This window comes from Suncus etruscus, chromosome 1 (genome assembly GCF_024139225.1).
Source record: "Suncus etruscus isolate mSunEtr1 chromosome 1, mSunEtr1.pri.cur, whole genome shotgun sequence".
NCBI classification, from domain to species: domain Eukaryota; kingdom Metazoa; phylum Chordata; class Mammalia; order Eulipotyphla; family Soricidae; genus Suncus; species Suncus etruscus.
Genome location: NC_064848.1, coordinates 139721126 through 139734634, shown reverse-complemented (window position 1 = coordinate 139734634; position 13509 = coordinate 139721126). Strand labels below are relative to the sequence as shown.

Sequence of the window (13509 nt, the reverse complement as noted above, 5' to 3'; positions counted from 1 at the left end):
GTTACTCCTGGCTCTCTGCTCAGAAATTGCTCCTGACAGGCATGGGGACCATATGGGATGCTGGGATTTGAACCCCGCCCTACTGCTTGCTATCTCTCTGGCCTCAAGCAGTGAGCTCTTAATGTTTCTCTCATCATCACAATCTTGAGATTGCGAATGAGACTGTGATGTATATTAATCCTATTTTAAGTAATATTTTACTAGAAATCTTATTTAGTATAGTAAGTCAAGGAGAGAAAATATTAAAGATTTTAATGAGGATATGACACTGTGGAAAATGTGATTATTTCATGTATTAAAATAAAATCCTTAGGAAAAGTTGTACATTTAAATCTTTTGTACATGTGAAAAAATGTGTGCATCCATATGTGGAATATTATAAAATGTTGCTCCACCCCTCCCCACCACCTCAATGTGCTGAGGACAGTCATGGCAGCATCGCTGTTCAGGGCACCAAATGTAGTCTCCAGTGCAGCTGTGCAGAGTGAGCATGTCCCACAGGTACAGTATATGAGCCCCTTGGCCAAGTATGTAACCGCTCAATGAGCATCGCAACTAAAATGTTCATGAGCAGCACAACCTGAGCAGGGCTGCCAGTAAGGGAGGGCTGTGCAACCCTGCAGCCACTGCTCTGCTCTCCTGGCCCCTCCCCTGCCTACTACTACCACAGATACTACAGGAACTCATGTACTTGGTGTCTCCATCTCCTCTCATTACTGCTGCCACTGTCACAAAAAGGGAAAGGAAGGGAATGAAGTAAAATAAATTGGAGAAAAAGAAAACCACAACCTGTTACTTAAAGTATGATCTGAATAAATGGAAGGATGGGTCATGTTTCTATCTATATTAGAATATTCTAGAACAGTGATGGCTAACCTTTTTGAGCCTGAGTGCCCAAACTGCCGCACAAAACCAAAGAATTTCCTCAAAAGTGCCAGCATGGGGTCAGAGAGATAGCATTGAGGTAAGGCATTTGCCTTGCATGCAGGACGGTGGTTTGAATCCTAGCATCCCATATGTCCCCCAAGCCTGCCAGGAGTGATTTCTAAGGGTAGAGCCAGGAGTAACCCCTGAGCGCTGCCGGGTGTGACCCCCCCCCCCAAAAAAAAAGTGTCAGCACGTCAATTAAACCTTAACAACAAGGGTTTAGTATCTAAAAACAATGCGGCACGCACTGCATATCTTAATTGCTGACCTTCCCGCATGCCAGCTGCAAGGCCTTCGCATGCCATAGGTTCACCATTGCTATTCTAGAATAACAATGATGTCACCTTTTGTTAATTTGGCCTTTGGACAGTCCTCAGGGCCTGTGTGCTGGTTGTAGACTGTACTCAGGCCTTACACATTCAGTACATGTACATTTCCTGCTGGGCTCACTCTCTTTTCCCAGTCTTCCTTTAATTTTGTAGACTTGATCTTTCCTTTTTCTTCTTTTAAGATGTTTTAGTCAATTTAGTCTTTCATAAAATCCAACACGGGTGGGGGAGTTTGGCGGAGAGATAGCATGGAGGTAAAGTGTTTGCCTTGCATGCAGAAGGACAGTGGTTCGAATCCCAACATCCCATGTGGTCCCCCGAGCCTGTCAGGGGCGATTTTTGAGCCTAGAGCCAGGAGTAACCCCTGAGCGCTGCCGGGTGTAACCCCAACAAAACAAAACAAAATCCAACACAGGGCTTTCTTGTGTTGATTGCTGGCTTCTGTTAGCTTCTCCTCTCCCCATATAGATTGGATATTTGGTGTCACCATATTTTTCAGTCAAAACTAGTTAATATTGCCACTCTGGTCATCAGACTTCCTCTTCCTCCATCCTTTGAGTTTGTTATTGTTGCTGTTGTGAATTTTTTTTGGGGGGGGGGCATACCCAGCGACTCTCAGGGGTTGCTCCTGGCTGTGTGCTCAGAAATTGCTCCTGGCAGGCTGGGGATCGAACCTGCATCCATGCCAAGTTGGCTGCATGCAAGGTAAATGCCCTGCCATTGTGCTATTGCTCCAGCCCCAATGAATTTTTTTTTAAGGAACTTTTCCAAACTAAGTTTCTTGTCCTTACTCTTTGCCATATGTGGCTTCTGAAGTCTCTGCTTGATTACCTGAGTTCTGACCAATTTCCTTTAATGCCTTAAACCGACATGTCTCCCCTCGCCTTTCAAGTGGTCACTTTGCTTGTGCCTTCCCTGCTCAGCCAGTTGGCAATTCTGTATTAGCTTCACTTCCTCCATGAATGAATTCTCAAAATAGCAGAGCTGAAAAATGGATTCCCCATACTCATGATTCTCCAGGTTCTAGTACTAGCTCAGAAATTTTCCATGTCCTCCATGGACATGTAATTCCTCAGATTTGCCTTTTACAGTTATTCACCCCCTCCCTCCAGTTGAAGTGTCTGCCACTAGCAATGACACTGTTAAATAATTGCTGCTCATCTGGGGTGAGCAAACTTCCCTGGAAAGAGATTTTCTCATTGACATCTCTAAATCAGATGAAATAAAGATTAGATCTGTGGGTGGGAATTTCTGGGGAGTCCTAGCTGAGTCCAGTAGTGGAGAGAGAGAAGGGGGGAGGGAGAGGGAGAGAGAGAGAGAGAGAGAGAGAGAGAGAGAGAGAGAGAGAGAGAGAGAGAGAGAGAGAGGAGGGGAGGGGAGGGGAGGGGAGGGGAGGGGAGGGGAAGAAAGGAGAGGAGAGGAAAGAAGAGAGAGAAGAGAGAGAGAAGAGAAGAGAGAGAAAATAGGAGTCTTTCCTGCAGTGCTCAAGGGACCATATGGGGTGCTGGGGATTTCCAGGTCAGGCAAAGACCCTACCTGCTAGATACTATATATTATATACTATAGTGCTCCAGCCTTTCCATCTGCCTCCTCCAGTGGCTCTGAAGCTTCCAATTCTTACAATAGCTGTGGTTGTGAAACTTCAAGTTTCTTAGGCTGCTGCAACACCAAAAAAAGGAGATGGTAGTAGAGAAGAAGAAAAAGTAAGAAAGTACAGGTCTTATTATGAGTTGTCTGTTTTTCTTGAAAAAATGTTGCTAGGATGAGTGCAAAGACTTTAATTTCTAAGGTACTAAAAATGTTGATTTTAATGGCGTTTGCCAGTACTGGCACCGCTGGGGGAGTGGGCTTTCAAAGAACTTTCATACATAATTAATTCTAGAATACATCTCAATGTCTGTGCTCTTTAATTACTAACTCTCGCCTCCGTTGTTTTTGATATCTAAATGATAACAGCCATGAAAGTCCGCTCTTTGACTTTATCGAGAGTTGCTTGCGAAATAAGCATGAAATGGTAATTTATGAAGCTGCTTCTGCCATCATCCATCTTCCTAACTGTACTATGCGAGAGTTGGCGCCTGCTATTTCAGGTTAGTTGCATACTTGATAAGAGCTCTTGTTCTTAGTCTTCTGTCTTAGTTTAAGGTTCCATGCGTCTGCAGGACAGGTGCTAAGAATGTTAAGGTGGTTTTCTCAACCTTACTTGGGTATATATAACCTGTGCAATAGCTAGGGTTTTCTTTTGTTTTTGGTTTTAGCACCATACCCAGCATGTGTAATGGACTGTTTCCAATGGTACTCCAGGGACCATATGGTGCCAGAAATTGAACCCAGGCCTCCTGCATGCAAAGCATGCTCTTAGTCCATGGAACTCTCTCTCTCTCTAGTACAGCTAGTGTTTTTCTTTACTTAATTTTATCTTTTTCTGAAGTTAACATTTTCCTAAATAAACATTTAAATATTTTTACTTAGAAGACAGTATTTTAATACCTTCATTGTTCTTATTGTTCATAAAGTCCATTGAATATAGAACTTGAAAATTGTTTCTTTTATTTACATTAAATATTACTGAGTCTATTCATTTAGAAAGTTCTCTTTTTTCTATATTGAAAGTTGCTATAGCTGAACAAACCTTTTCATTTTATATTTTAATAACATTTATATGTGAATTTTTGATGCTGTGATATAACTCTCGTGCATATTTTGGTGATAATTCTTTACTATACTTTAAGAAATGTTATGAACTGAGCTATATTAAGTGATTTTCCCCCATCCTTTTTAGTTCTTCAGCTTTTCTGTAGTTCACCTAAGCCAGCTTTGAGGTATGCTGCTGTGAGAACCTTGAATAAGGTAGGTATCCCTGACTAATGACATAGATTAGTGTTTGATTGAGAAGCATTGAATGCAAAAGTGTTTCATGTTCTTTTTTCCTTTTTCTTATTTTTTCTCTGGTAGCATATTCTATAGCACCTCCACTTGTTGATTTCACCTTCATTGTGCTGTGATTCTTTTTATTGTTATTTAAGTGAAGATTTTAATTTATTTCTGATATAACAAGTACCCTATAGTCAATATAAGTATCTGCCAGTCATTTATGCTTCTTTCCATTTAAATTAATACAAATTAAAAATCAAACAGTCCTAAAATTTGTATGGAACCACAAAAGACTGTGACTTTATAATACAAATGTTCTTCCTCAAACTAATTTTATGGAAGAATAAAGCCTGAGGAGTCATATCCCCCAATTTTAAATAATATTACTAGGGTATAATAAAAACAATATGGTATTATCATAAAACAGAATTATAAATCAATTAACCAGAATAAGGAACCCAAAAATAAGCCCACACTTCCACAATAAATCAATTTAATTGAAATTAAGGATAAAAAATAAATGGATAAATTCTGTAGGATATAGTGTTGGAAAAACTGGATGGCCATAAGCAAAAGAATGAAACTATAAATGAAAAATATAAACTTTTAAAATGGTCTATTAAATATGTTTTAATTATAAAAATATTAGGTATATCTAGGAATATTAATCCTTACACTATTCCTCTCATTTATTCCATACGCCTAAAAAAGGAAAAAATAAAAAGAAATGGGACACTATCTTATACTACATACAGAGATTAACTCAAAATAGAGTAGAGACTTGGATATCAGTCCTGAAAACTCCAAAAAGATAACATAGGTGGTAAGTTTCTTGATATTGGTCTTAGAGATTATATTTTTTATTTAATACCAGAAGCAAAGGCAAAAATATACAAGTGATCCTATATCAAATTCAAAAGCTATACATAGCAAAGGACATCATTAACAAAATGAAAAAGTGGGTTGGAGTGAAAGTACAGCAGGTAGATCTTCTTGCACGTGACTGATTTGGGTTTGATCTCCAGCATCACATATGGTCCTTAGCCCAGCCAGGAGTAATCCCTGAGCATAGAGCACAGTCCTGAGCTCTGCTGGATGTGGCCCAAAATACAAAACAAACATGTTAAAACATAAAAACAGTCCACAAAATGAAAATACATATAGAATAGGATTTCTATATGTGTAAATCATTTTATTCATTAAAGGATCCAAAAATTGTAAATAACTCAGTCAATTTAATATTAATAAAACTCAATTAAATTGAAAAGTGGATGGAGAATCTGAGTTGACATTTACCCAAAGAAAGCCTACAGATGCTTAATAGGTATGTGAAAAGATGTTCCTCATTGGTGATCATCAAGGAAATGCAAAGAAAAATCTAACATTTGTCAGAATGATCCTTATTAAAAAAGACAAGAATGAAAAAATTCCCAATTTGTTAGTTTGGTGAGGATGTAGAGAAAAGAGCCCTTTTGCACTGTTGGGACTATAATTTTTTTTTTTTTTTTTTTTTGGTTTTTGGGCCACACCCTGTGACGCTCAGGGGTTACTCCTGGCTATGCGCTCAGAAGTTGCTCCTGGCTTCTTGGGGGACCATATGGGACGCCGGGGGATCGAACCGCGGTCCGTGCGCAGGCAAGGCAGGCACCTTAGCTCCAGCGCCACCGCCCGGCCCCTGTTGGGACTATAATTTGATGCTTGTACTACACAAAGTAGTGTGGTGGTTCCTCAAGAAATTAAATATAGGGGCTGGAGCGATAGCACAGCGGGGAGGGCATTTGCCTTGCACACTGCCAACCCAGGTCTGATCCTCGGCATCTCTTATGGTCCCTGAGCCTGCTAAGAGTGATTTCTGAGTGCAGAGCAAGGTGTAATTACCCCTGAGAGCCACTGGGCATGCTCCCCCCTCAAAAAAAAGAATGACTAATTTTGTCAATTGTGTGGTGATCCCACTTATGGGTATTGCCAATTGCTGGAGTAAATGAAGTAGGTGAAGGGCTTAGGCATATATATTCCACAATTCAGCATCTCTTCAACTCTCAGGAGGAGCCATGCTAGACCTGAAGAGATGCCCCTGGATCTGAAAACACCAAGGCCTACATACAATCTGCCTTACTGAAAGTAGAGCAGACAGGGCCTCCACCCAGGGAGTTGAGTCAGACCTATAGAATTGCCTCTAAACCCAAAACATCAGGCTACAGTTACCAGAGAGCACCAGATACGATGAAGAAAACAAAGGAAGTCAGTTATGTACCTGTTGGTGACAAAAACTCAGGAAAATACTAGAATATTCTTTTAGTGTCAAATTATCTGAATCACTTGAACAGAGAAGCAATAAGTTTGAAGAAAGTCAGATGGGAATAAAAGAAAGCACTCACTCAAGCAGATTTGTTTTTATTTTTGTTTTTTGGGCCATACCCAGCACTCAGGGCTCTGTGCTCAGAAATCGCCCCTGGCAGGCTCAGGAGACCATATGGGGTGCTGGGAATCGAACCTCGGTCCATCCCATGGTCAGCCGCGTGCAAGGCAAATCTCTACCACTGAGCTATCACTCTGGCCCTAAAGAAGAATTTTAAAAGAACTAAATAATACAGTAGGGGCTGGACCGATAGCACATTGGTAGGGCGTTTGCCTTGCACATGGCTGCCCAGAACAGGTCCCCGGCCTCCATATGGTCCCTCTATCCAGGAGCGATTTCTGCACACATAGCCAGGAATAATCTCTGAGCATCACCAGATGTGGCCCAAAACAAACAAACAAAAAAAGATTACAGTAGTGTCAGCAGCAGAATGGGTGCCTGCTAATGAAGAATAGTTAATAGAAGAGAAATTGAGAAAAACAAATGAAGAGCATGTAATTCCTATAGTGAACAATATCAAGAGAAAGAATATCAGAATTATAAGAATTCTAGGTGGGGGCTTGGAGAGATAGCACAGTGGTAGGGTGTTTGCCCTGCACGCATCCAATCCAGGAGGGACTGTGCTTTGAAACCTGGCATCCCATATGGTCCCCGGTACTCAGGTGAAAAGGAAGAGTGAAAGGGAAAGAATGTCTGTTTGAAAAAAATAATAGCCCAGAATGCCCCATCTTGAAAAGGGAGATTGTCGCACTGACCCATGAGACCCAAAAAGTGCTACTCACAGTAAATCTAAACAGAACAACATCAGTACACACTATAATCAAAGAGCAACACCAGTACACATTGTAATCAAAGTGACAAGACCAAATAAAGACTTTGAGATAAACCTCTCAAAGAGGAGAAAAGGCAAGCATATTAGCTTCACATCAAACTTCTAATATGTAAATAAGAGGAGAATGGAAACTATATTCAAAGTACTGAATGAAAGGAATTACCAACCAAGAATTCTCTACCATGCAAGGTTATTACCAAATTTTGAAGAAATGATAAAAATATTCTCATTCAAAGGCAACTGGGGGTATTTGTTACATCTATATCAGCTCTTAGGAATTCCTAAGGACTTCATATGAAAAACAACGACCGAATGACAAATGCAACAAATCTCATCCCTGTGGTAAGTAGTAGCAAATTCCTTCAAATCAATTCCTATGAATGTCAATGGACTGAACTTTCCCATTAAAAGGCACAAAGTGCTGCCAATTAAATCACCCATGCTCTCTGCCCCATAGGGCCTAGCATGCAGTGACTGCAGGTAGCAAGTAGCCTCTTCAGTAGTATACTTAGCTTATGACTTATATGGACTGCAGCCCTTTGCTGTGGATATTCCTATCTATTCTCAGGCTAGCACCAATATCATGCTCCAAATGGGTATTTGGGGAGCCTTTGGAATGTAGGGCTATAGGGCTCTATAGCCAGGATCCATGTTTTGGCCAAGAAAATAATGAGATAGGGACAGCCATATGCCAGTCAAGTGATCAGTAGATCAAGAGAACTTAGAAAGGAGCAGCAAAGTGCATGTTTATCTACAGTGAACTGCAGAACAAGAAACGTGATTGAGGCTCTGCACTGGGACAAGCTCATGTTTCCTGATCTCCAGAAGATCCACATCTCCAAAAAGTGGGTCTTAACTAAATTTAATGCAGAAGAATTTGAAGGCATGGAGACTGAAAAATGGCTTCTCCCAGATAGCTGGCTGTGTGGTCAAATACATCCCAAATCGTGGGCCCATGGACACATGATGGGCACTGTACTTCTGAGAGACTGTGAGCTACCCAACCATCACTGCTCCCTATCCCAGATTTCACCACATCAGCCCACCCCTCACCACAGTAAATCTTGCTTCTTAACTAAAAATAAAGAGGTACATAATGACTAGATAAAACAACAAAATCCAACCTTTTGCTTGCAGGTGATACAGTTGAACTTCTATGATAAAGATATGCTAAGAATAATATATTAGAAAATAGTCTTACAGGCTAACTATAGGCTAAAAATGCAGGAATGGTCATACTTCTATCAGACTAAAGAGCACAAAGCTAGAGAGTAATGAGATAGACAGTCACTACATGCTAGTCAAGGGATCAGTAGATCAAGAGAACTTAAAAAGGAGCAGCAAAGTTGTAAAGCAACTGCTAATAGACCTGAGGACTAACAATGACAACACATTTGTAGTGGGAGACCTTAATACTCTGCTTTCATGGATGAACAGGATTAGTAGCTGTTGATATGGTATGTTTATATTTATATTTATACGCCTCAATATCTGAAAATACATTCTCCTCTGGTGTTCATGGGACATTCTTCAGGATAGACAACATGCTGGAATATAATTTAAATGTCTGTGAAGTTATGGAAATGGAAGTCATATCGAATATCTTTTCAGGCCAGAAAGCCATAAAGGTAGAAATTAAACATAAAAGGAAAGCCAGGGAATAAAACAGTAATATTTAGAAACCGAACAGCGTACCATTAAAACAACTATTACAACTTTCATTGGTACTTCAAGTCCTGGGGATAAAATGTGCATCCTGGTGATTAGTTAATAGTATATATTAACATATTCGTAATTGCATATTATATATTAAATAATTTGCTACATAATATTTACATCAGTAATTACATTTCTGAAAGTTGCTAGGAGATCCTAAAATTTTTTATCACAAAAGAAAAAATATAGCTGGATGGTGACTTTCTTTTTGGTCGGGGAGCTTTAGGAGCTGCTGACTCTGCCCTCAAGGATCACTCCTAGAAGTGCATGGTGCCAGGGATCTAACCCAGGTTGGTTGTGTGCAAGGCAAGCATACTGCCTGCTGTACCATATCTCTGACCTATGGTGACAGTTGTTGACTAGACTTATTATGATCATTTCTGTGTAAAGATACTGAATTAACATTCCTGAAGTTAAATGTTACATACTAAGTATATCTCAGTGAAAACTTATATTAAATAAAATTTAAGATTCGGCTCCTTAGTCACTAGTTACATTTAATGTGCAATAACCATGTATATTTAGTGATTGTCATGTTGAACAGTAGAAATCTAGAATAGTTCTGTCTGATGAAAATAGTTGTTTATAGCAATGCTATTCAAAAGGAGCACAATGTGAGTCATGTTTGAATAATAATTTTAAAGTGACCACATTAAAAATATTCCAGATGAAATTTAACTTATTTTTCCTCTTGCCTTCTATTTTTAAAACATCCTTATATTTTTTTTTTACTAAATTTGACTTCCAGTTTATATTTTACATTTAGAGCATGTCTCAATTTATCATGTTTCATCTTAATTTGTCACATTAACTGATGGCTACCATATTGATGGCATAAATTTACAGTAACAGAATAAATTAAGTAGCCATAAACATTTAAAATTAAAAGCTTAATATAATAGGAGTCTTGTCATTTGGAAGGATGAGTATTGTATCAATAGGAAAGAGAAGTCAAGAGCAGTCATGAAACAATAATCTAAATTCTATTTTGTATTTCTTTATGTATATACTCTTGTAAATTGCTGATTTAAACACAGTTTGAGAGGCTGGAGTATTACTCAGGTGGGTAGGGCATTTGCCTTGCATGTAGCGACCTGAAACTGACTCAGGTTTGATCCCCGGCATCCCATATGGTCCCCCAAGCCTGACAGGAGTGATTTCTGAGCACAGAGCCAAGAATAACCCCTGAGCGCTGCCTGGTATGACCCCAAAACCAAAATAAAATACAATAAAATAAACAGTTTGAAACTATGTGTAAGATATTCTATACCAATATTAGGGTAGACAGAGAGATTCATTGCCACAGAAATAAACTGACATATTTTAACAACAGGCAGTCCAGTTTGCTTAGATTTTTTATTAAATACAGAGTGTTGGGCCAGAGAGAGAGTACAGTGGATAAGGCCTTGCATGCAGCAACCTGGATTCAATCCCTGCCATCCCATATGGCTCCCAGAGCACTGTCAGGAGTGTGTGAGCCCAGAGTGCAAAACCAGGATTATTCCCAGAACATAGGTAGGTGTGGCCCCAAAATAAAAATAAAACTGATATTAAAAAATATTTTCTAAATGATATATCTTCTTTTTTCTTTTATTTTTCTTCTAATTTTTAAAAATAATTTCTTTAAACACTGTGGTTACAGAAATGTTCATAGTTGGGTTTCAGTCATAAAATGTACACTACCCTTTACCAGTACAAATGTCTTCCATTTCCCTCCCCTCCCTGTCTCTGGGACAGGCATTATACTTCTCTCTCTCACTAACATTGTCATGGTAGTTGCCAATGCAGTTAGTGTTCTAACTGCTCTTTGTAGCAAGCTTCATATTATGGACTGGTCTTCATGGCCCTCGTCTCTATGGTCTCTGGATAGTATTACCATACTATCTTATATTCTTCCTATATCGCACAGATGAGTGAGACTATTCTATGTCTATCCCTCTACCTGACTCATTTCATTCAGCATAATAATCTCCATATCCATCCATGTATAGGCAAATTTCATGACTTAATTTATCCTAATGACTACATAGTATTCCATTGAGTAAATATCCCACAGTTTCTTTAGATACTGTTGTCAGACATCTGAGTTGTTTCAGATTCTGACTATAGTAAATAGAGCGGCAATGAATATAGGCATGCAGAGGGCAGTTTTGCATTGTTTTGTGTTCCTGGGGTATATCCCTAGGAAACTCAATCTCCAGTTTTTTGGTAATTTTTTTTTGGTGGGTTTTTGGGCCACACCCAGTAGCTCTCAAGGGTTACTCATGGCTCTGCTCTCAGAAATCGCTCCTAGCTCAGGGGAACCACATGGGATGCTGGGAATCAAACCAGGGTCTGTCCTGGGTTGGCCGCATGCAAGGTGAATGCCCTACCACTGTGCTATTGCTCTAGCCCAAATCTGTAGTTTTTTTGAGGAATATCCATATTGTTTTCCAGAAAGGCTGGACTAGCATTCCCACCAGCAATGAATGAAAGTTCCTTTCTCCTCACATCTCTGCCAACACTGGTTGCTCTTATTCTTTGTGATGTTTGCTAGTCTCTGTGGTGTGAGATGATGCCTCATTGTTGTTTTGATTAGCATTTTCCTAATGATTAGTGATGTGGAACATTTTTTCATTTACCTTTTGACTTTCTGTTCTTTGAGGAAATGTCTATTTCTTTTCACCATATTTTGGATGGTATTAGATGTGGTTTTTGTTGTTGTTGTTGTTGAGTTCTGTTAGTACCTTATATATCTTAGGTGTTAGCCCCTTTTCAGATGGTTTTGGGTGTATAGTTTCTCCCATTCTGTGGATGGCCTTTGTATTATAGTCTGTTTCCTTTGAAGTGCAGAAGCTTCTCAGTTTAATGTAATTCTATTTGTTTATCTTTGCTTGAACAGTGGTGTTTCCTCCTTGAAAATGCCTTTAGTCTCAATATCATGGAGTGTTTTTCCTGTTTCCTTCTAAATACCTTATAGTTTTGAGTCTTATATCAAGGCCTTTAACTCATTTTGATTTGACCTTTGTGCTTGATGCATTGTGCATGGTAAGAGAGGTCTGAGTTTGCATTCTTCCATGTGGCTGAGCAGTTGTCCCAACACCACTTGTTGAAGAGGCTTTCCTTGCTCCATCTTGTATTTGTTACCCTTTTATTGAAGATTAATTGGTTGTATGTCTGGGGGTCATTCTCTGAATACTCAAGTCTATTCCATTAATCTGAGGATCTGTCTTTATTCCAATACCGTGCTGTTTTAATGACTGTTTCTTTGTAGTATGTTTTAATGACTATTGCTTTGTAGTACAATTTAAAGTTGGGGGAAATAATGCCTCCCATCTTCTTTTTCCCTAAGAATTGCTTTAGCTATTATTGGGCATTCATTGTTGCAAATGAATTTCAGGAGTGCTTGACCCACTTCTTTGAGGAATGTCATGGGTATTCTTAGAGAGATTGCATTAAGTCTTTACAATGCTTTGGGGAGTATTGCCATTTTAATTATGTTAATCCTCCCCATCCATCATTTACGTCTCCATTTCCTCGTGTCCTCTTTTATTTCTTGAAGAAGTGTTTTGTAATTTTCCTTGCATGGTCTTTTTACCTCTTTATTTAAGTTGACTCCAAGGTACTTGAGTTTCTGTGGCTAGCAAATAGGATCCAACATCTCATCAAGAAGATCATATACCATAACCAAGTAGATTCATTTCAGAGATGCAAGGATGGTTTAACATATTCAAGTCAATGAACATCATATCAACAAAAGAAAAAAATTAATCATATGATCATATCAGTAGATGCAGAGAAAGCATTTGATAAAGTCCAACACTCATTCGTGATAAAAATTCAAGAGGATGGGAATAGAAGGAACCATTCTCAATATAATTAAGGCTATTTACTACAAGCCTATGGCAAATACTATACTCAATGAGAAAAAACTGGAAACCTTTTCTCTAAAATCTGGGATAAGACAAGTATGCTTCCTCTTTCCATTTCTATTCAACATATTACTGAAAGTACTTGTCATAGCAGTCTAGCAAGAAAAAAATACATCAAGGGCACCCAGATAGAAAGGATGTTTGAACTGTTTGCAGACGACATGATCCTATATTGAGAAAATCCTAAAGACTACCAGAAAGCTTCTAGAAACAATATATTGTATAGCAAAGTGGCAGTCTACAAAATAAACACGCAAAAATCCACAGCCTTCTAATATACAAATAATTAATGAGAATAAATAGACATTTAAAAAATCCCATTCACAGTAGTGCCTAAGTGATACATTTTCAACCATCCTTGTTGAGTAATATTTACCATGTTAACTCTTATGTTTTAATATTTAGTAGAGATAAATGTAAATAGTACAATAAGAAAAAGCGGGCCAGCTACAATAAAAGGTTGGGATATACTGATGTTACAGTGGTAAAATATAGCAAGAGAAGGTGCTAATGTGATATTATGACAGGTGATACTTTGTCTTAAAAGATATTATACATTAG

The 13509-nt window shown here is 38.8% G+C and overlaps 1 protein-coding gene across 1 annotated transcript in view; it reads left to right on the top strand.

Moving 5' to 3' along the window:
- COPG2 (COPI coat complex subunit gamma 2) overlaps positions 1 to 13509 on the top strand; it is a 103847-nt gene that overhangs the window by 29002 nt on the left and 61336 nt on the right. Inside the window, exons 10-11 of the mRNA XM_049774318.1 lie at positions 3213 to 3346; positions 4039 to 4106. Coding sequence (XP_049630275.1) covers positions 3213 to 3346; positions 4039 to 4106 — 202 coding nt within the window. The remainder of the gene's footprint in view (positions 1 to 3212; positions 3347 to 4038; positions 4107 to 13509) is intronic.